Below are 19,867 nucleotides of genomic sequence, written 5' to 3' on the forward strand. Positions count from 1 at the left end.
GCCTGCTTCCCCCTCTCTCTCTGCTTGCCTCTCTGCCTGCTTGTGATCTCTGCCTGTCAAATAAATAAATAAATAAATAAATAAATAAATAATAAATCAATCTTAAAAAAAAAAACTACACTGAAAAAATAAAAATAAATAAAAAAAATAAACTAAATGAGAGGGGCACCTGGGTGACTTAGTCGTTAAGCATCTGCCTTCGGCTCAGGTCATGATCCCAGGGTCCTGGGATTGAGCCCCACATTGAGCTCCCTGATCAGCGGGAAACCTGTTTCTCCCACTCCCCCTGCTTGTGTTCCCTCTCTCACTGTGTCTCTCTCTATCAAATAAATAAAATCTTTAAAAAAAAAAACAACCTACAATGAGATTATGGCTTCACACCCATTAGGATGATTACTATCAAACAAAACAAAGCAAAACAAAATAACCAGCATTGTAGAAGATGTGGAGAAATTAGAGCCCTGTACTCTGTAGGTGGGAATGTAAAATGGTGCAGCCCCCATGAAAGCAATATGGGGGGTCCTCAAAAAATTAAATACAGAATTACCATATCATTCAACAGTTCTACTTTTGGACATATATCCAAAAGAACAGAAAGCCAGGTCTTAAAGAGATATTTGTACACCCCTGTTCACAGCAGTATTATGCACATAGTTAAAAGGTGGAAGCAACCCAAATGGTCATCGATGGTTGGTTGACTCTACACACAATTCACTGTTATTCAGAAAGGAAGGAAATTCTGACTTATACTACAACATGAATGAACTTGAGGACACTATGCTTTGTAAAGTAAGCCCGTCACAAAGACAAATAACTATATAATTCCACTTATATGGTGTACTTGGAGTAGTCACATCATAGAGACAGAAGTAGAATAGTGGTTTCCAGGAGCTGGGGAAAGATCCTTAACTGGTTGAGCCACCCAAGGGCCTCCTCCCCCACTGCCCCCCCCCACCTTTTGTAAAGATTTCTTTTTTTTTTTTTTTTCTTTTTTTTTCTTTTTTTTTTTTTTAAAGATTTTATTTATTTGACAGAGAGATCACAAGCAGGCAGAGAGGCAGGCAGAGAGAGAGGAGGAAGCAGGCTCCCTGCTGAGAGAGCTCGATCCCAGGACTCTGAGATCATGACCTGAGCTGAAGGCAGCGGCTCAACCCACTGAGCCACCCAGGCGCCCCTCTTTTTTTTTTTTTTAAGATTTTATTTATTTATTTGACAGAGAGAGATCACAAGTAGACAGAATCAGGCAGAGAGAGAGAGAGAGAGGGAAGCAGGCTCCCTGCTGAGCAGAGAGCCCGACGTGGGACTTGATCCCAGGACCCTGAGATCATGACCTGAGCCGAAGGCAGTGGTTCAACCCACTGAGCCACCCGGGCGACCCAAGATTTTCTTTATTTGAGAGAGACAGAGAGCACAGATTACTTAAAAATAAAATCTTAAAAAAGAAGCGATTGAAACAACCTGAAGACAAGACATCTTTGTTTGTCCCACATGATGTGTATTTTTTAAATTTAAATTAAAGTTGCGTTTGATTGTCCCAGGGCAAGGATCATCTTAAGCTAATATGTTCCCCCCTTCCAGGTGAGGCCTGCGTTCTTACTACTCATTTCCTTACCTGCCTGACCCCTCTTAATGTATGAATTTGTTTACCCTGTCTTGAAATGTCCAAGAATTGGAAAAATATTTGTGGGTGGGAGTGAGGTTGGGTTAAGGAGGTTATAGTCAAACTACACACTCTCAGAGCTCTTCAGGGCCCCTCAAACAGATGACCGGTCATGGTGCTCAACCCTGGCCACACTAGTCACCCCTCCAACTCAACCACATTCCCTCTGGATACTCTGTTACCTGAAGACTAAATTGTGATGTTAAGGAGTGAGGTTAACATTTCTATGATCACAAAAAAATGAGAAGAAAGAGATGAAGGAAATGCTTGAACTTAGACAAATAAGCAAATATCCAAAACCTGCAAATAGAAAACATGTCAGTTCACTATAGTCCTTGTTTCTGGGATTGGTCAAGAAGCCATAATGGGTATGTAGGACCTGCTTCCACTACTCATTCCATATTTCCCTGCCCTTAGCCAGAAGGTCAGACAGTCCCGGTTCTTCACCAGGTAAAGTGACCCAAACTCCCATTTCTGATTCAAGGTCTGAGCTCTCAATGGCCCTGGCTCTTTTGGGTTGCTTCATGTTTCTATGAGCCTTACTATAAGGCAGGGAAGTGCTAAGTGGGCCCAGAGAATCCCCTGGGCTCTAGAAATAGCTCTCCCTGCTCCCAATATGCACCAGCAACCCAAATTTCCCCTAGGTTATCAGGACCCGTCACACCAGCCATCCTTGAACCTCTTGGTTCCCAGATGACCAGGTGATTGTCTCATCCTCCAATGTAATGGAACTGTTGTGTCCACTGGTAGAAACAGGAGCAGTGTCAAAGGATCCTGGGTGACCTGCTCTTATATCTGGACCTGTTCAAACTTGGTTCTTTATATAGACCTTCCTTTAACTGTAAACTGCCATTGCCTACCCCCAATCTCGGTGGATAAAACAACAGCTGGTTTCTGATGGGAAGCTCAGGCCATAGTCACCCGATGTCCAGGGGTCTTTTTGCTGCTAAGCTCACTCAAGGGAGTTCCGCCCTGGCCTTATAAGCCAGGGGGCTCTGTATCACACACGATTTCTGAGTGCAGGAGACCAATTAGGGGAGCAGAGTATAATGTTTTAGTTAGGGAGTCAGAAAGGTCTGAGGTTTTAAAGGAGTTTTCTAACCCCTCGGAATCCCTCTGAATTTATTAGGTGGGTGTGATATTGTATAATTGTTAATGAGAATCAAGGTGTTATCTTGACATTTATATTAAGAAATACATCTTGTGTCTTTGTCCTGTTTCTGGCATAGAGCTCCAAAACTCCAGGAATTTCCTAATTGATGAGAACAATAGTGATACCATTGTTATGTTAGTGAGGGACATTTAGAAAGCCCTTATATAAACCTAAAGATAGTGCTGGATGACAGGAGAAGCAACCACATGATTAGAGGTCAGGAACTTTCAGTCCCTTCCCCATGACCTCCAGGGAGGGGGAGGAGAGCTTAGAGGTTGAATCGATCACCAATGGCCAATGAGTTACCCAATCATGCCTGGTAATGAAGCCTCCATAAAAACCTAGAAGGATGAGGTTCAGAGAACTTCTGGGTTTGCAAACACTTGGAAACATGGGGACGGTGGCGTAGTTGGAGAGGGCACGGAAGTTCCTTGCCCTTTCCCCGTACACTGCCCTGTATTTATATTCTATCTGGCCGTGTTAGAGTTTTATCCTTTCATAATAAGCCAGTAATCTGGTAGGTAAAATATTTCTCTGTGAGCTCCTCTAGCAAGTTAATCAAATCCAAGGAGGACATTGTTGAAACTTATGACCTAGAGAAAGTCAGTCAGAGCATAGATGAAAACCGGACTTGCAGTGGGCATCCGACGGGGGTGGAGAGCCGTCTTGTAGGACTAAACCCTTAACCTGAAGGGTCTGACATTATCCCCAAGTACAAACTGAGTTGAATTGTAGGACATCCAGCTAGTGTTGGCGAGAATGCTTGGTGCTGTGGGAAAAATCACATACACAGAAACCCAAGCATGCTGGAATTGGGAGCTGAGCCCATAAAGAGAAATACTGAATGTCGGATTATTAGATTGGTGTGAGAATAAAGAGAGTTATTGCCTGATTCAGAAAAGACTTCAATAACAGCTCCTTCCTTAGAAAGTGCATTGGGGTCATCTAGAAGATTTTACCTATTTTTTTCCCCTTAGAGAGAGAGAGAGAGCACATATGGGAGGTGGGGGCAGAGGGAAAGGGAGAATCTTAAGCAGGTGTGAGCCCAGTGCAGAGCCTGACCTGGGGCTTGATCTCGTGACCCTGAATATCAAGAGCTGACCCAAAATCAAGAGTGGAGGCTTGGGGCGCCTGGGTGGCTCCGTGGGTTAAGCTCTGCCTTCAGGTCGGGTTTGTGATCTCAGGGTCTTGGATCAAGCCCCACATCCGGCTCTCTACTCAGCAGGGAGCCTCCTCCCACCTCTGCCTGCTGCTCTTCCTACTTGTGATCTCTCTCCCTCTCTGTCGAATAAATAAACAAAATAAAATTTTTAAAAAAACGAAAAAAAAAAAAAAGAGTTGGGAGGCTAACACCAAATACCCTTTAAAAAATAATTAAATTAATTGTTTTAGAGCAGGAGAGAGAGGTGGGGGAGGGGCAAGGAAGAGGGAGAGAGGATCTTAAGCAAATCTATACCCAGAGACAGCTCGATTCAGGGCTTGATCTCACAACACTGAGATCATGACCTGAGCTGAAATCAAGCTCAGGATTGGATGCTTAACCAACTGAGCCATCAAGATGCCCTTGGGGTCACCTAGAAAATTTTAAATCAGATCTCTCTTTCTAGTCCTGAAGCCCTCTAATACTTACCATGTAATTTAGTGTATTTTTTCTTAGAAAAATGGAATTAACAAAATGACTATTAAGAAATTATACCAGGAGGCACCTGGGTGGCTCAGTTGGTTAAGCGACTGCCTTCAGCTCAGGTCATGATCCCAGCATCCTGGGATGGAGCCCTGTTGGGGCTCCTGCTCAGCGGGAAGCCTGCTTCTCCCTCTCCCAGTCCCCTGCTTGTGTTCCTCGCTCACTGTGTCTCTCTCTCTTTCATATAAACAAATACAATCTTTAAAAAAGAAAGAAAAGAAGAGAGAAAAGAAAAGAAACTATACCAGGGGCTCCTGGGTGGCTCAGTCAGTCAAGCATAGCATTCTTGACCTCAGCTCAGGTCTTGATCTCAGGGCTGTGAGTTCAAGCCCCATGCTGGGCTCCACGATGGGCAAGGAGCCTACTTTAAAAAAAAAAATTATGCCAATATAAGATGAACAAGTCTGGGGGTCTAATGTACAAACATGGTGAAGTAGCTACTAACATACTTGAGTGTTGCTAGGGGAATACATGTTAAATGTTCTCACCATAAAAAAAGAAATGGTCACTATGTAATGAAGCAAGAATGTAGCCAATACTATGGTCCTCATCACTTTGCAATGTATCAAATCAATGGGTATATACTCTAAACTTATACAATGTGTGGGTCAATTATATCTCCCAAAAAGCTGGGAAAAAATAAGTTATATAATATCTATGTTCCATATTCCTTCCCAGAAGACAGTTTTCATGTATTAAGTTAAATGGAACATGCAATGCTTACAAGCCTTTGTGAGAAATTACAGCTAAGAGTGGTGTCTTGTCCATTGAACCAGGCTCCATCAAGATAATAGTTTTACTAGCTTTCCTCACTCCTGGTTAGTCATGCCCAGGAAATAAAAGGGATCAGAACACTTCCTTAGGAAGCAGTTGCCCAGTGTGGATGAAGCCACATGGGTGTGTTTCCCTCATAAGAGTAGGACATCTGGGACTGAGGCAAATGCATCTGTAAACACACACACACACACACACACACACACACACACGCACACACACAGTGAGAGACAGACAGCAATCTCATAAGCAGAGGGTTGATTCTAGCACGTGGGTGTTGTTTAATACTGCTTTAAGGTAGAACAACGACTCAACAGAATCTGACTCACTTAAATCCCTTTGCTTATTCTAAAAGAACCACAGGTTAGGAATGGTCTGGAGAAGGAACTCACCCCTGTCTTTGGCAAGACCTAAAATCAGCATTGAACCAGACCTGGTTTTGATTCCTGCTGTAGCTCTCTGCAACCTAGGACAAACCATTTGACCTCAAACCCTTGAATTTTGTTAAGTTAATGCCTTTCAAAGAAGACATTGAGAATATATGTAAGCCATGTCACTAGGCTAGTTCCTACCATTCTCTACCTCTGTCACTTTTCCTTTCTTTTCAGCTGAAGGAAGCGGAGGAACTTCTCTAGGAAGAACGTACTCAGGGAGGAGGATCTAACTCACCGTCCACTGGTCCGGACCTCAGTCTATCACTGTCTGCTTCACAATTCAACACCATCACAACACAGACATGAACATTTTGTCTAGCAAAGGCTTTCCTTTCTAGTCAGTAAGTGTGACTCCAGGTGAGCCCCCCGCTATTTATCTTGTGGTCCCTTTCCAAGTGCTCCGCCCATGGTAAAGACTTACAGCTTAGCTGGAAGCTTTGGGGGTCTCTGTTAGAGAGAAAAGGTGTGGAAGCAGAAGAAAGACAGTGTCCTGACTCTTTGGGCTAGTGCTGGCTTTCTAAAGGCTTAGGGCACTAGTTCCCAACCTCCTCAGTCCAATGCCCCCCTTTTTTCCCCTGAACAATAGTCATATGCAATACAAACTAGATACCTACTTTCAAAGGTAAATTGAATACTCTAACTGTATTATAAAGGTGAAATTAAAAAGTAATTTATAACAAAATGGAAAGTATATAACCAACCTGAACCACCTGGGCACCCCAAAAATGGAAAGCATTTTAATATGTCACATCAGGCATGACTACACATATAATATAGTAGTCAGAGCCTTGAACCCAATACAGAATCCTTGTGAGCACGACAGCAAAGATGCACAAGTATCAGCCACTCAAATATCATGGGCAACAGTGTCCTGGGTGACATGGGTTTCTGAAATGGTAAGCAACTCTCAGTAGAAGTTCTGAACAAAGCAAATGATAAGTTCCTTCAATCTACACGTTAGTTGCATTTCTAGGAAATGCAGTGTTTTAAAATGGCTCAAAAAATACTTTGTGTTCATATGTAAATGAAGCTGAGTCCAAGGATCCCTCAGATAAGGGGTCACTCACCTACACTGCTATCTGGTGGGACTCTTAAAAGACACGTGAGATGTGCGGCATTTTGCTTGGCACTGTCCTGGTCACTGCAGTACGCCTAGCATCTTTGGCCCCAAGACACGAGATAATACCAGGAGACCCTCCTCCATGCCCACCCAACCCCCATAGATGAAGATAACAAAAAAATGACCCTCACGGATTTCCAAAACATCCCCTAGAGGGCAGTACATCCCCCTGTTGCGAAGTGGCTGAGGGGACCACATGGGACCTGGAACCCTCCCGTGAGTTAAGGAAGAGTTGGGTTTCCTTTCACGATGCCCTCATCTCCTCACCCTCAGACTTCGTGTGAGCCTGTGGACCCTCCCTCCTTCCTAGGCCCATATACCAGCCCTACCTCCCAAGTTCTGAGACCATTTCACTCTCTGTTTCAGGCCATCCAGCACCAGGGAAGGAGCTGGATAAGATCGATGGGATGGATGGAATTCTAGATTGGAGGCTGGCAGAGCAGTCAGGGAAAGCCAAATATGGTCCTTCTCTGGAAGGAGGGCGGGGGGTCAGGGAGGATCCAGATCTACCTATGTGGGCCGCAAGAGACCAAGTAGATATGCCTGAGCTCAGCTAAGGGAAGCCCTACCCTCAGGCTTGGCTGGACAACATCCATGCCTTCTGGGCTGTCTGCCTCCACTCAGCCCGTCCTTCCCCAAGGTGGTACAAGGAGCAGAGTCTAGAGCCAGACTGCCATTCCTGTCCTTGCTCCACCATTCGCTTTAATTTGAAAGGTTATTTGATCTCCTCTGTGCCTCAATTTCTTCATGTGTTAAAATGGGGATAATAGTATCTATGTCATACGGGCCTAAGAATTACATGAGCTGATATATGCGAAAGTGCCTGGCACATAGTGATTTACAATATTAGATACTAACATGGTCATCACCATTCATGCCTTTCAGGGAGCATTAGGCTAAGGAGTACCCCAAACTGGGGGATGAGCATTCCTAAGGACCCCAACTACGAAGAAACTGAAGCTGACGGAGTTACGTGTGAGTAAGGACGCTCGCAGCTAATCTAGCAGAGATGGCTCCTTTGTTTCATTCTTTGAAGGTCTAGGTGACTGGGGAGTAAGAAAGGCCAATTACCACCATCATCATCACCATCAACATCATCATCACACTAAGGGAGAAATAGAATGCTGGATGGAAGAGGGAGGGCTGTTGCTAACAAGGCTGGGTGGAGGAGGGATGTGGTCCAGAAGGGAATAAGGAAGTGTCTCCTGCACCTTGAGAAAGGGCTTACTTTCTGACCATCTATGGACTGTGAGTCTCTGCCTTTGTAGATTTCGAGTCCAAGCGGCTACCCAAAAGACCAGAAAGAAACAAACTTCCCGACCTCTGAACCCTTGGTCTTCAGAGGCACAGGCAGCAGAAGTGCTGAATTTGGAGAGAAGATGGTGAAGAACAGAAGGAACAGGTCACTGGAGAGTGATTCCCGTAAGGGCCGGGTCTCAGGGACCAAGTACAGCAGGAACAAAGTCGCTCCCAAGAATAGCGCCCCCCCCACACACACATTCACACACACACACTGCAAACAGCCCCAGAAATAAAGGAAACACAGCAAGGGCAAGAGGGCAGAGAGAGGCAGAATTGGGCAGGCAAGGGCAGCTCCCCAAAAGGACATTAGGGCAGGAGTCAAGTGCAAGAGAAAGAGATGGACATGGGAAATCTGCCTCTATACTGGGACCAGATCAAGGAGAGGTCAAGAGTCCTTCCCAGCAAGGACTCCAAGTCCCTGAAAGTAGGTTGTCCCAGGAAGCAGGATCCTTGTCCCCTTTAGCTGCCTGAATTTCTCCCAAAACCTTCACCTTCAATTCTGGGCTCTGGGGACATATTCCGAAGTACCGCCCCTGCTCAGATCTCCAGACCTCTTCCACTTCCGTCAGGGTCATCCTCCCAGCTCGACCACCCTCCCAACACAGATGGAAAAGCACCGAAAGGCGTATCAGTGATAAGACACGTGACAACTGAATTTGCTGTTTTTCCCCTTGACTGTTTCCGCCGGCCTCTTCTGCTAAAGCCATGTAGAAGAGCACTCCCCAACCCCCCCAGACTTGCAGTTTTTGCTCCACAAATCAAGCACCCAAGAATAATTCCTTACTGACCGATACTCCAGGATTGTGTCTCCAGCGGCAGGAACCAGAGGAACAGGAAGAGACACAGGGCTCTAGGGCCCTATGCAAGAGCTCCCAGCCCAAGCCCGGGGTGCCAAGGAGAGCTACAGGAGGAGAAGAGGGTCAGTTCGAGTCCCGCGCAGCCGGAATAAGCAGACTGGCCCAGAGGAACTAGCTTTGAGAACCTTTACTGAGAACTACCACTGGCTCCGTGAAAGATGCCCAAATTTTTCTGGTTAGAACCGTCTTGCCCAAAGCTACAGACTGCATTTTTGCTACAATGCCCTTTCTTTTAAAAGACATCTTGAGGGCAAGTGTAATGCTTCTAAAGCAAAAAATGGTGAAGGCTGAAAAAACACGCGGAGAAACATTTCAGCACCGTGCTCCAGATCAGTGTGGCAAAGAAACCAAAGGCCGATGACCCCCCCATGCAGCGGAGCCAACAGGAGCGGGCTGATGGCGAACCCTGCTGTTGCCTTAGCACCCCAGCTCTCAGAAGCCCAGATCGCTGGGAAACAGGGAGCACCCATCTACCTCAGTGTCCGCAGGGCCAGACCCAGGCGAGGCACAGCCAACACCCATCTCCTGTCCATGGAATATCCTGCAGCCACAGGCTTGCTAGGCAAGGGTCAACTCCGGGTATAGGTTTCCTTCCAGGGCTATTGTCCCTTGCTTCCGATGCCCAGCTGCTACATGGTTTCAGCATCGGCATTTTTTTTTTTTTTGACTTTAGGATTTTGTTTATTCATTTATTTATTCATTTGAGAGCAAGGGAGAGAGGGGGGCAAAGGGAGAGGGAGAAAGAGAATCTCAAGCAGACTCCCCGCTGAGCACAGAGCCCCATAGAGGGGCTCGATCCCACAACCCCGAGATCAGAACCTGAGCCAAAACCAAGAGTCGGACGCTCAACAGACGGAGCCACCCTGCGGCCCCTCAGCTCCTGTATTCTTGAATCAGGAAAGGAAGGGTGAATGCTAAGAAGTGAAGAGAGTGTGTGAGAATGAGCTTTTCTTGCTTGATCTTCCAGGATTCGGCTTCCGGTCTCAATGTATAGCGACCAGTTCTCAGCAGTGTGAGCTCCCTAGAATGCCATCATTTTATTTAATTCATGGTTTAAAATCTTCAGCATGAGAGTGGTGTTCTCTACTGACCCAGAGTCTTTTTCTCCTTCCCCTAAGTTAGAGAAACAGTGGGAGGGAGAGGGAGTGTGGGAGGAAAACAAAGCAGGAGGGACAGGGAGTGCGGGTCATTTGGGGATAGGGAGCAAGGAAGGTTGGGTTTGTTTTCCACGGGATAGATCCCAAGAGTGCTTTGAGCCAGAAAGCGAGTGGGAAGGCGGCTAGCAGCCTCGCAGGTGTGCATGGGGGTGGTGACAGCCGCATACAGAGACCTGGTGACAGCAGCATACAGAGACCGTGTGGGCAGTGAATCAAGGTGAGGGCAAGGTCAGGGGAGGGGGGAGGGAGGAAGGGATGGGTTTCCATCTATCGCTGCTTGGACAGTGTTGGTTCCTGTGCTGTGGTGTGGTCCACACCCTCCCTGAGGCCACATTCATATTCGTCCCAAGAAAAAAACAGAAGTAGAGGCTAGATGACCCCACTGGGGTTTTGTTTTGTTGTTTTTAATCATGATTAAACATGCTCGAATCACAGAGCGGCTATTCCACTCTGCTCTGACTCCACAGTGGGGGAGGTGGGAACTACAGGGGTCCCTGGGTTGGCGTGGTCTCTAGGGATGGCTGGATTTGGGAGGTTAGAGGTAGGCAGGGTAGCAGAAATCCTTCATCTAGTCCACATTTACTGGCAGTAGTGGTGTCTCCCTTACCTTTCTTTCATCCCCAAATCTACTCTAGGCCCACCTCTGCCCACGCCCCTCTGAAACCTCTTCTTCCTCTGCCCTAATGGTCCTGGACTGGACGGTGAAGGAAATTCCTCTGGCCTCCACCCATCCCACGCTCCCTTCCTCGGAACTCGCCTACTCAGCATGCACTAATGTGGAAGGTGCTTGATCTGGGTCTGCCTTGAGCAGAGGGAGGGTCCAGTCCCCCTGTCGCTTAGCTCACAGGAGGGAAGGTGGGTGTGTTGGTGCAGAAGGACGTAAGGGCAGAAACATGTTACCTGAAGTGTGACTGTTGCAACTGGTGGAACGATGCTTAGGCCCACCCTCGGGCACCCTACTCTGAAGGTTCTCCCCTCCCCCCAGCACTGTCCGGGGTCCCTCTCAGCCTTAAAGCCTCTGCTCTTCAACCTCACAGGCCAGGCACGGGTACTGGTCAAGGAGGCTTATCCCAAAGACAAACTGGTCCGCCCTTAGGCAAGTGGCTGCCAGTTGAATTCTTCATCTTCCCCCACATTCCTTGAGCCTCTACTATTGTGATGGCAGGAGGGGGGACCAGAGGAAATAATAGATAAGGGTTGAACTTGCCTCAACAAGAGGCTAGAGGGACAAAGAGACAAAGACACATAGGAGTCAGGCTGCGGTGAAGGGGAGAGAAGGGAGAGAGTGAAGGGCAAGGCTGGTGGTTCAGGAGCTGGGATCCTTTTTCCTTTTCTGGAATCTCCGGAACTTGCCCTGAATGGCAAGGGCGGCCTTCTCTGTTTCTGGCGCAGTCAGGTCAATGTCAATCTCCTCTTCCTCAGCCTTCTTGGCATTGCCAGCTTTCCCTGCAGATAGTTGAGAGAGTCACTGATGAGTAAACCTGCATTGCCCCAGCCCCTTTCTCCAGGCCTCAAATACAATGGTTAGGGTCCATTTCCTGCTAGGCTCTGGGAGGTTCTCCGATCTTTGCTAGGACCAGAAATGTCTGATTACTCTCCTTGAAGACTGAGTCGGGGTACCTAGGTTGAGAAGTAGCTCAACTTACTCAGGAGCTTTGCCACTCTCAGACCAAGAGGACAAATGTCATCTATCATCACTTATTTCTCAGTCTTACAACTCAAAGTCCCAGAGAATACTGACTTTACCCAGCTTTCCCCCAATTTCTGCTTGAGACAGTGGCTGGATAATCTCACGAGCTTCCTTCTATCACGGTGCCTGTTTCCAAGCATTGCAGAGCCAGAATCAAGGAGTAAATACCAGTAGATTTCCTTTTTAGGAAAAAGTGGAAGAACGCCTACAGGTATAGTGGTTCTTGCCTCGTGCTTTGTTTCACTTGTCCACATTCTTATTCCAACTACATCCGACTCTAGGAGCTTCCAGACTTATGGCCCTACCTGTCCTCCCATCCCTGTATTCACGCGCTCTACACACCACCAGACCTGACACCACTCACCTTTTTCCTCTGGGCCAGGTGCCTGGTTGGTTGCTGGGGATGTTTTAGTATTCAGCTGGAAAAGAAAAATCAGAATATTAGATGTTCACAGAAGTATTAAGGTGCCGTCCCCATAGACTCATCATCAACACTTTTAAGTCCTCCTTTTACCGGGTGCACTCCTCAGTCTTCTGAAGATCAGAGGGAGGGAGAAAAGTCCTCAAAACTCATTCAACAAGGGGCGCCTGAGTGGCTCAGTTGTTAGGTGTCTGCTCAGGTCATGATCCCAGGGTCCTGGGATCAAGCCCCACAATGAGCTCCCTGCTCAGCGGGGAGCCTGCTTCTCCCTCTCCCACTCCCTCTGCTCGTGTTCCCTCTCTCACTGTGTCCCTCTCTGTTAGATAAATAAATAAAATCTTAAAAAAAAAAAACCTCATTCAACAAGCATTTATTGGTACTAGAAACATTGCAGAGGACAAAACAGAAAAAACCCTGCCCTCATGGGGTTACATTCTAGTATACAGAGAGAATATTAAACAAAATGTTAGGTTAGGGGGTGATAAGTGTTACTGAGGAAAGACCGGGAAGCAGGTAGTGAGTGCTCGGGGGAATGGAGAAATACAGTTTTACCCAGAGTGGTCAGGAAAATTCTGTCTGAAAGTGGCATTTGAGCCAAAGGCTAAAAGAGATAATGGAGGAAGGTTTACCCGAGTCCAGGGAGGAGGTGCTGATGGCCATGGGAAGTGAGAGGAGCCTATCGAGGAGTAGCAAGAGTCCGATGCAGCTGGAGTAAAGAGAGGAAGGAAGCAGAAGGAAGGGGGACGGAGACTGGTCAGAGAGAACTCGGGTGGGTAGATGATGTAGGATCTTGGGAGTCTTCTTAAGGAGTCTGACTTTTACAAGTGAGATGAGAAGGCACTGGAGACCATCACTTTGCACAAAGAGGGCACGAGGGAGGAAGCAGGAGAACCTGATAGGAGGTTACTGCAGAGAACGAGGCAGGAAATCATGGTTACTTGGGTCTGCACAGGGGGCACTGCGGGTGGTGAGGTGTGGTTCGATCTTGGGTATATATTTTTTTAAAGATTTTATTTATTTATTGACAGACAGAGATCACAAGTAGGCAGAAAGGTAGGCAGAGAGAGAGGAAGGGAAGCAGGCTCTCTGCTGAGCAGAAAGCCTGATGCGGAGCTCCATCCCAGGACCCTGCGATCATGACCTGAGCCGAAGGCAGAGGCTTAACCCACTGAGCCACCCAGGCACCCCTCAATCCTGGGTATATTTTCAAAGCTATGACCAAAGGGACTAGGTTGATGGGATAAGTGGCATTTTTGAGAAAGTGGTCAAGGATGACTCCAAAGTCTTTGGCTTGAAGAACTGGAAAAAAAAGAAAAAGAAAAAGAAAAAGAAAAAAAGAATTGTCATTTCCTGAAATGGAGAAGACAACAGGAGCAGCAGGTTTAAAGAAAAAGAGAAGCCTATTAATCACTCAAGAGGAGATGTTTTTATAAGCTGCTGGATATCCAAAAGGAGTTAGGGAGCAGGACCTGGCTTAGAGATAGAAATGAGCCTGTTATTTACATATGGATGACATTTAAAGCCACCAGACTGGAAACCACCATTAGATAAAGAGGGAAAAGCGTTCAAATCCTGGTCATTCCAGTGATGAGAGGTTGTAGAAAAAAGAGGAAAATACACTAAGGAAAATTGAGAAGTCACGTAGGAAGAAAGCCAAGAGATTATAGGGATTTAGAAAGCATGTCAAGAAACTATTTCAAGCAGGAGAGAGTGATTGGTTGCGTCCAATTCAGCAGGTGGGCCAGTAAGATAAGCCGGGATTGGACACTGGGTTTTATTGTATGGAAATCACCGGGGGCTTTGACAAGAAAAGTCACAGTGCAAGAAGGGAGCAAAAGTCTGGGTAGAATGGGTTTGTGAGGAAAATGGAGGAGAGACACTGAAGCAGCAAAGAGAGAACAAGTTCCCCCAAAATGGGGGCGGGGGATATTTGAGGGGGATATAGGGCTTGAGATGATTTGACTTAAGATGGCAGAAATTTATAGAATGATTGTGTTTTATGAAAATGATTCAGAAGAGGGGAGCCTGGGTGGCTCAGTCGGTGAAGCATCTGCCTTTGGCTCAGGTCATGATCCCAGGGTCTTGGGATCAAATCCCACGTCAGGCTCTCTGCTCAGTGGGGAGTCTGCTTCTCCCTCTGCCTCTGTGCCCCCCTGCTTATGCTCCCTGCTCTCTTTCTCTCTCTCAAATAAATAAAATCTAAAAAAGAAAGAAAGCAAATGATTCAGTTGAGAAGGACAAACTGTAGGACAGAAAGAGGGTCCTTGCAGGAGGAGAAAGAGAATGAGATCTAGTGCATGAGCAGTGGGTGGCCCCGAACAGGATAAGGACAGATCACCCACAGTAACTGGAGGGAAAGTAGAGCTTGTGGGCCCAGAGGCAAGGCAGGTAGGGACATGTACATGGTCTCTTCTCATTGCTTCTGTTTTTGAAGTAAAATAGGTAGCAAGGTCATCATCCAAGAGGAGCAGGGAAGAGGTCTTGAAGAAAGGGGAAAGAAGATTTGCGGTACTCTGTCTAAGGAAGGCAGGAAAGTGATGGAACTGGTGGTAATAGCATTGCTGGGAAGCACTGGGGCCCCCTCCTAAGTCCAAGGCCATGAATTTGAAATTAGATTAGTCAACTGATATGTGTGTTTTTTCTAGCCTCTCGGTCCAGATGGAGAGTTCAAGTTAAAATAATAGTAATTCCCCATCCTCGGAATTGTATCAATAGAGTTGCTCCATCTGGACACTCCTGTCTCAAGCACACTTCATCTTGAGACCAAGTCATCCCGTGGGCTCCTGGGTACAAGCGGAGTCTGTTTACTCATTTCACAATCTGAGTATTTGCTATTTGCTAAAATACAGGAACTGAGGGCTTCTCACGAAGGTTCTGTATCTCATCCTTAGAATAGTTCCGTGGAGTACACGGCATCCTCCCTCATTTTACCAAAGCAAACCTTGGTGGAATGACTGCCAGGTACCAGGGCTCTGCTTTAAGAAGTCGATAAATTCTAGAGCATGCTGTGTAGATTATGCCATTTAAGCCCAATTTTGATAAATAAATATTCATCAACCACTTTCTCATGTTTGGTTCTAGGCACTAACCGAGTATAGAAGAAACATCAGATTCATTTCTCCAACCACTGTACCGGCACTTCCCACAGGCCAACTATTATTCTAGACGCAGGGGACACAGCAGCAAGCAAAATAAATTCCTGAACTCATTAAACAACGATGCCAGTTCGTGACAGGCTTCAAGAAGGAAAACAGAAGAGCGCAGTCTAGGAAGGCCTCTGTGATGAGTGACATTTGAGCAGAGGTTTGAATGACATCGAAGCGAGCCATGTGAATGTGTGGGAGAAGAGCCTTCTAGGCGGATGAAACATGAGATGGAAAGGCCCTGCGGCAGGTTTTGTGCCTGGCTCTATTCAAGGAAGAGTAAGAAAGCCAGCATGGCTGGAGCCGAGTGAATAAGGGAGAGAGGAGAAGGAAGGAAGTTGGGTGGACGGCCAGAATATGAAAGTCTCTGGACCACAGCAAAGGCTTAGAGTTTTTTTCTGAGTTGATGGGAAACATTACAAAGTTTGGGACAGAGGGAAACATGGTTTGACATGTTTTTAGGGAATCACTTTGTTGGGGGTGCCTGGGTGGCTCCGTCCGTGAAGTGTCTGCCTTCGGATCAGGTCATGACGTCAGGGTCCTGGGATTGAGCCCCTCATTGGGCTCTCTGCTCAGTGGGGAGTCTGCTTGTCCCTCGCCCTCTGCCTGCTGCTCCCCATGCTTGTGCTCTCTCTGTCAAATAAACAAATAAAATCTTAAAAAAGAAAAGGTTTTAAAAAAAAAGAAAAGGTTTGAGGAGAAAAGAGAATGAGTGAGACAATCACGTAAAAAAGAAACAGTGAGTCCCTGAGCAGCACTCAGGGCCCGCAGGAGGGTATTGGACATGGATTTAAAGAGAAACCAGTTATGAGACTGTCCCGAACTTCCATGCTGAGTGAAGAGATAAGACAAGCACCCAAACAATATTTACTGAGAATTTATTACATGCCTAACATTATCCTATTGAATCCTCTGAAATTTCCGAGGTATCATCCCTATTTTATAGGGATGAGGGAAGAGGCTTCAAGATGTTAAAGATAGTGACCAAGGTCAAGCCACACAGCTAGAAACCAGCAGAGCTGACTTCGGGCTGCAGAGCCGCGGACTTGGCGTTCAGCCACCAGGCTGTACTACTTCCACAAGCTGAAGGACTGTCACACGCTCGCCCAAACACACTAATGTGCCAGCAATGACCAAATGTAGGTGAAAAGCATCTGGATGCACACCGAACTATTATTCTTTCAACTCGGATAAGTTTTTTGAATAAAAAGTTGGGGGGGAGACAACAATAATTTAAAGGAAAACAAAAATTAAGTATTTGTAAAAGTAGGTTGTGGAATGATATGGTCCAATTTTATAAAAGATATAGTCTGCTTATCTATCTATCTGTTTATTTATTTAAAAATCTGCAAACTCTGTGGGAATTTCTGCTAATCCCCCTTGGCCAAAAAAAAAGTGTCCATGGAAAGAGCAGTCATTCTTGGGACACCGGCCGGTCATTGCTTTCTTCCCCCGTGACCTTCCTGTGGTCATAGTCATTATTTATTTATTTATTTATTTGCACACGATCGATACAATGGCCCAGCAGTCACCCGTGCGACCTGGTTCACTCTGGTACACCGCCATCGCAAGAGGTTTGTCCACACTGCAAAAGCAGGCCGTGGGTGGGTGATAGGCTAACAGTCCATAGTCCAGACCAGAGGGTCATGGGTCATGAGGCAAATTCTACAGTGCCATGATCTCTGACTTTAACTCCTACTTTCTCTATTGCCAAGCAAATCCCCGACTCTGATCCTTGCTTTAACTGTTATCCCTCTGTCTGACTCTAAACCTGTTCCCTTTACCCACCAGCTCTAGTCCTCTCACCCCAGCCCTTCCCCTCTGGAGGAAAAATCTGGACCCAATTCTAAAGATCTCCCCTCCAATGATTGACTCTTCCTCTACTTCGCTTCCCGGATCAGCTAATCCTGACCATCTACCAAGCCCAAATATGTGTCAGGACAGAACCACCCAGGCCACCACTCCCCACCCCTCTGCCCTGCCAGCTGTCCCCCTTCCTGAGTCTCTCCTGAGATTATGGACCCTGAGCCACGGCTCAGCTTCTGTCTGGTCCTCCCAGGCTTCTCAGCTCCACTTGGCGTAAATGTACAAGAGGGCGCCTGGGAGACCAGAAAAGGGTGTTGTAAGGAGGAGAAAACCCCTATTGCTCACAAAGCCCCTGGAAATCTCCCTGGTGCCTTCTGCTGGAAAGTAGTATGCGGAGGCTTCTACCTCCCGCCCCTCCTCCCTCTGCCCTCTACCCTCTCCAGCCAGTTCTCAAAATAGCTGCTCGGAACACTGGATTTCTAGATTTAGTTTTGGTGATTTGCTGAGGTTGGGGGTGGGGACAGTTAGATCACAGGTTGTTAGCTCCCACACTCTGTCTAGTTTTCAGCCCTTTACTGGTGCCTGGTCTCTGCCCCAACCCTCTGGTTGTTTTCCAGAAATTCAGCGCTATTCGATGAACCGAGGTCCTCTGGTACATCACCTGTAAGCAGTCAAACTCGCTGCACTGTGGGTGAACCAAGGAGGCATGAGGTCCGCCCTGGGCGAACCAGACACTGCTCCGTCAGAGCCCCTGTCCCGCAAACTCCACCTCCCCAGGATCGATGCTGACCCCACGAATTGCTGTGCCCAGGGAGGGTTTCTCAGCTCTCTCTGCCTCACGTCCTAGCCAGGTATGCATTACGAACTCCCGGGCGCCGTGTTGACCAGTAATAACAACAGTGATGTGGGCTGGCAAGTCCTTCCTTTTCCTTATGGGACTCAGCGGGGGAACTCGAAGGAGGAGTCGGGGCCTGCACACGCTACCTCCCCTCACCCTATTAGTAACCACATGTGTAATACCTTCTATGTGCCAGCCACGTGTCCGCACACATTACAAACACTGGCACACTGAGTCACTGTGACAGCCCCATAAGATGGCTCTTGTTACTATTCTCATTTTACAGGCATGGAAACTGAGGTAAGAGAGGGTCATTAACTTGCCTATGGTCATAACAGCTAAGAAGTAGCAAAGCCAGAATCTGAATCAAGGCAGTCTGACTCCATGGGGCGCCTGGGGAACTCAGCTGGTTAAGCATCTGCCTTTGGCACAGATCATGATCTCAGGGTCCTGGGTTGAGCCCCATGTGCAGCTCCCTGCTCAGTGGGGAGTCTGCCTCTCCCTCCCCCACTCCCCCTCCTCCCCGCTCATGTTCTCTCACTCTCTCCCAAATCAATAAATAGAATCTTAAAAAAAAAAAAAAAAAAAAAGACAGTCTGACTCGGGAGTCCATGCTTTCGATCGCCATGCTGCTATGCCGTCTCTCCCTGTCTAGCCAAGGAAGGATGGTAGGAAGGAAAGTCCTAGGGATCATGACGTCCCACCATTCCTACCGTCAAAGGCTGGTCTCTCAATCCAGTCCCCAGCCCTATTCACCTGTGTTCTACCAGGAACATGGAGAATGGTGTCCTGTCCACCCATTATGGGGAAATCTTATTATAGAACCTGATCCCAGACCATGCCTACTGACTCAGAGTCCTACTCCGCCCGCGGAGCTGACCACCCTGATTCTTTTATCTTGACATGTGTGCAGTGGGCCTCCAGACACACAGTAGGCTGGCCTCGGGGGACAGCTATAACCTGAGGGCATGTTCTGCACTCCCAGGTCCAGATGCTCGCCCGCTCAGGTTCTGAGAATTCCGTGGGTAGGACCGTCCCACTGGTTTCCATTTCGAATGACTTCCTCACTCACCGTCAGGTCTGTTACTCCATGTTTCTAGTGCGCGTGGAGTTTGGTTCAAGTTCAGCCCCACGGTGCACACAGACGAAATGTTTCCCACTTCTCAACATGCATCAAACACTAATTAGCAACCCCGAGGCCCATCCACTCCCACCTTTCCCCAGAGGGCCCTACTTCTTTCCTTGCCTACCTTCACGTGTTCCTCCTCTCCTCCCCTCTGGGCCTGACGTACCCCAGTGTTCCGTTCCGTCATCTTGGCGGCGGCCGGGTCCCCATGAGTATACGCTTGTTTCCTCTGCAGTTCAAAATTGTCGACTCTCCCTCCCCACGGGAGAAGGAGGAAAAGGAGAGGCAAGGCCTGTTAGCCTAAAGAAAGGCTTTGAGGGCACAGAGTGGGATCCAACACGACACGGCCTCCCTTTCCCTGGACGATACCTCCTCCCAGGACATTCGTCAGTGTTCGGATGAATTCCTGTCCTTCCGTCCAAGCTTTGGGTCCCACTCCCCTTTCTGCTTCTCAGGACTCCTTACAGTCAGCCCCCCTCACTCTCATATATAAAACATCTTCCTCTGGGATGCCTGGGAGGTCCAACACTCAGTTGGTTAAGCGACTACCTTTGGCTCGGGTCATGGTCCTGGAGTCCCAGGATCGAGTCCCGCATCAGGCTCCCTGCTCATCAGGGAGTCTGCTCCCTCTGACCCGCCCCCTCTCATGCTCTCTCTCTCTCCCTCTCTCTCTCAAATAAATAAACAAGAAATCTTAAAAAA

General features: G+C 47.4%; 1 protein-coding gene across 2 annotated transcripts; it reads right to left on the reverse strand.

The window, feature by feature from the left end:
* Window positions 1-10,504: 10,504 nt before the first annotated feature.
* PCP4L1 (Purkinje cell protein 4 like 1) lies at window positions 10,505-18,787 on the reverse strand. 2 transcript variants are annotated; one of them, XM_047705147.1, is made up of 3 exons: window positions 18,641-18,787; window positions 12,196-12,250; window positions 10,505-11,587 (listed from the first exon to the last, which is right to left on the reverse strand). In XM_047705147.1, the coding sequence occupies exons 1-3, from the start codon at window positions 18,731-18,733 to the stop codon at window positions 11,448-11,450; spliced, it is 288 nt and encodes a 95-aa protein (XP_047561103.1). In that variant the 5' UTR covers window positions 18,734-18,787; the 3' UTR covers window positions 10,505-11,447. The 2 variants fall into 2 exon arrangements, with proteins under 2 accessions (XP_047561103.1, XP_047561102.1); XM_047705146.1 differs by lacking the exon at window positions 18,641-18,787 and adding an exon at window positions 14,595-14,872.
* Between the last annotated feature and the right edge of the window lie 1,080 nt (window positions 18,788-19,867).

The sequence above is a fragment of the Lutra lutra genome, chromosome 15 (genome assembly GCF_902655055.1).
Source record: "Lutra lutra chromosome 15, mLutLut1.2, whole genome shotgun sequence".
Lineage (NCBI taxonomy): Eukaryota > Metazoa > Chordata > Mammalia > Carnivora > Mustelidae > Lutra > Lutra lutra.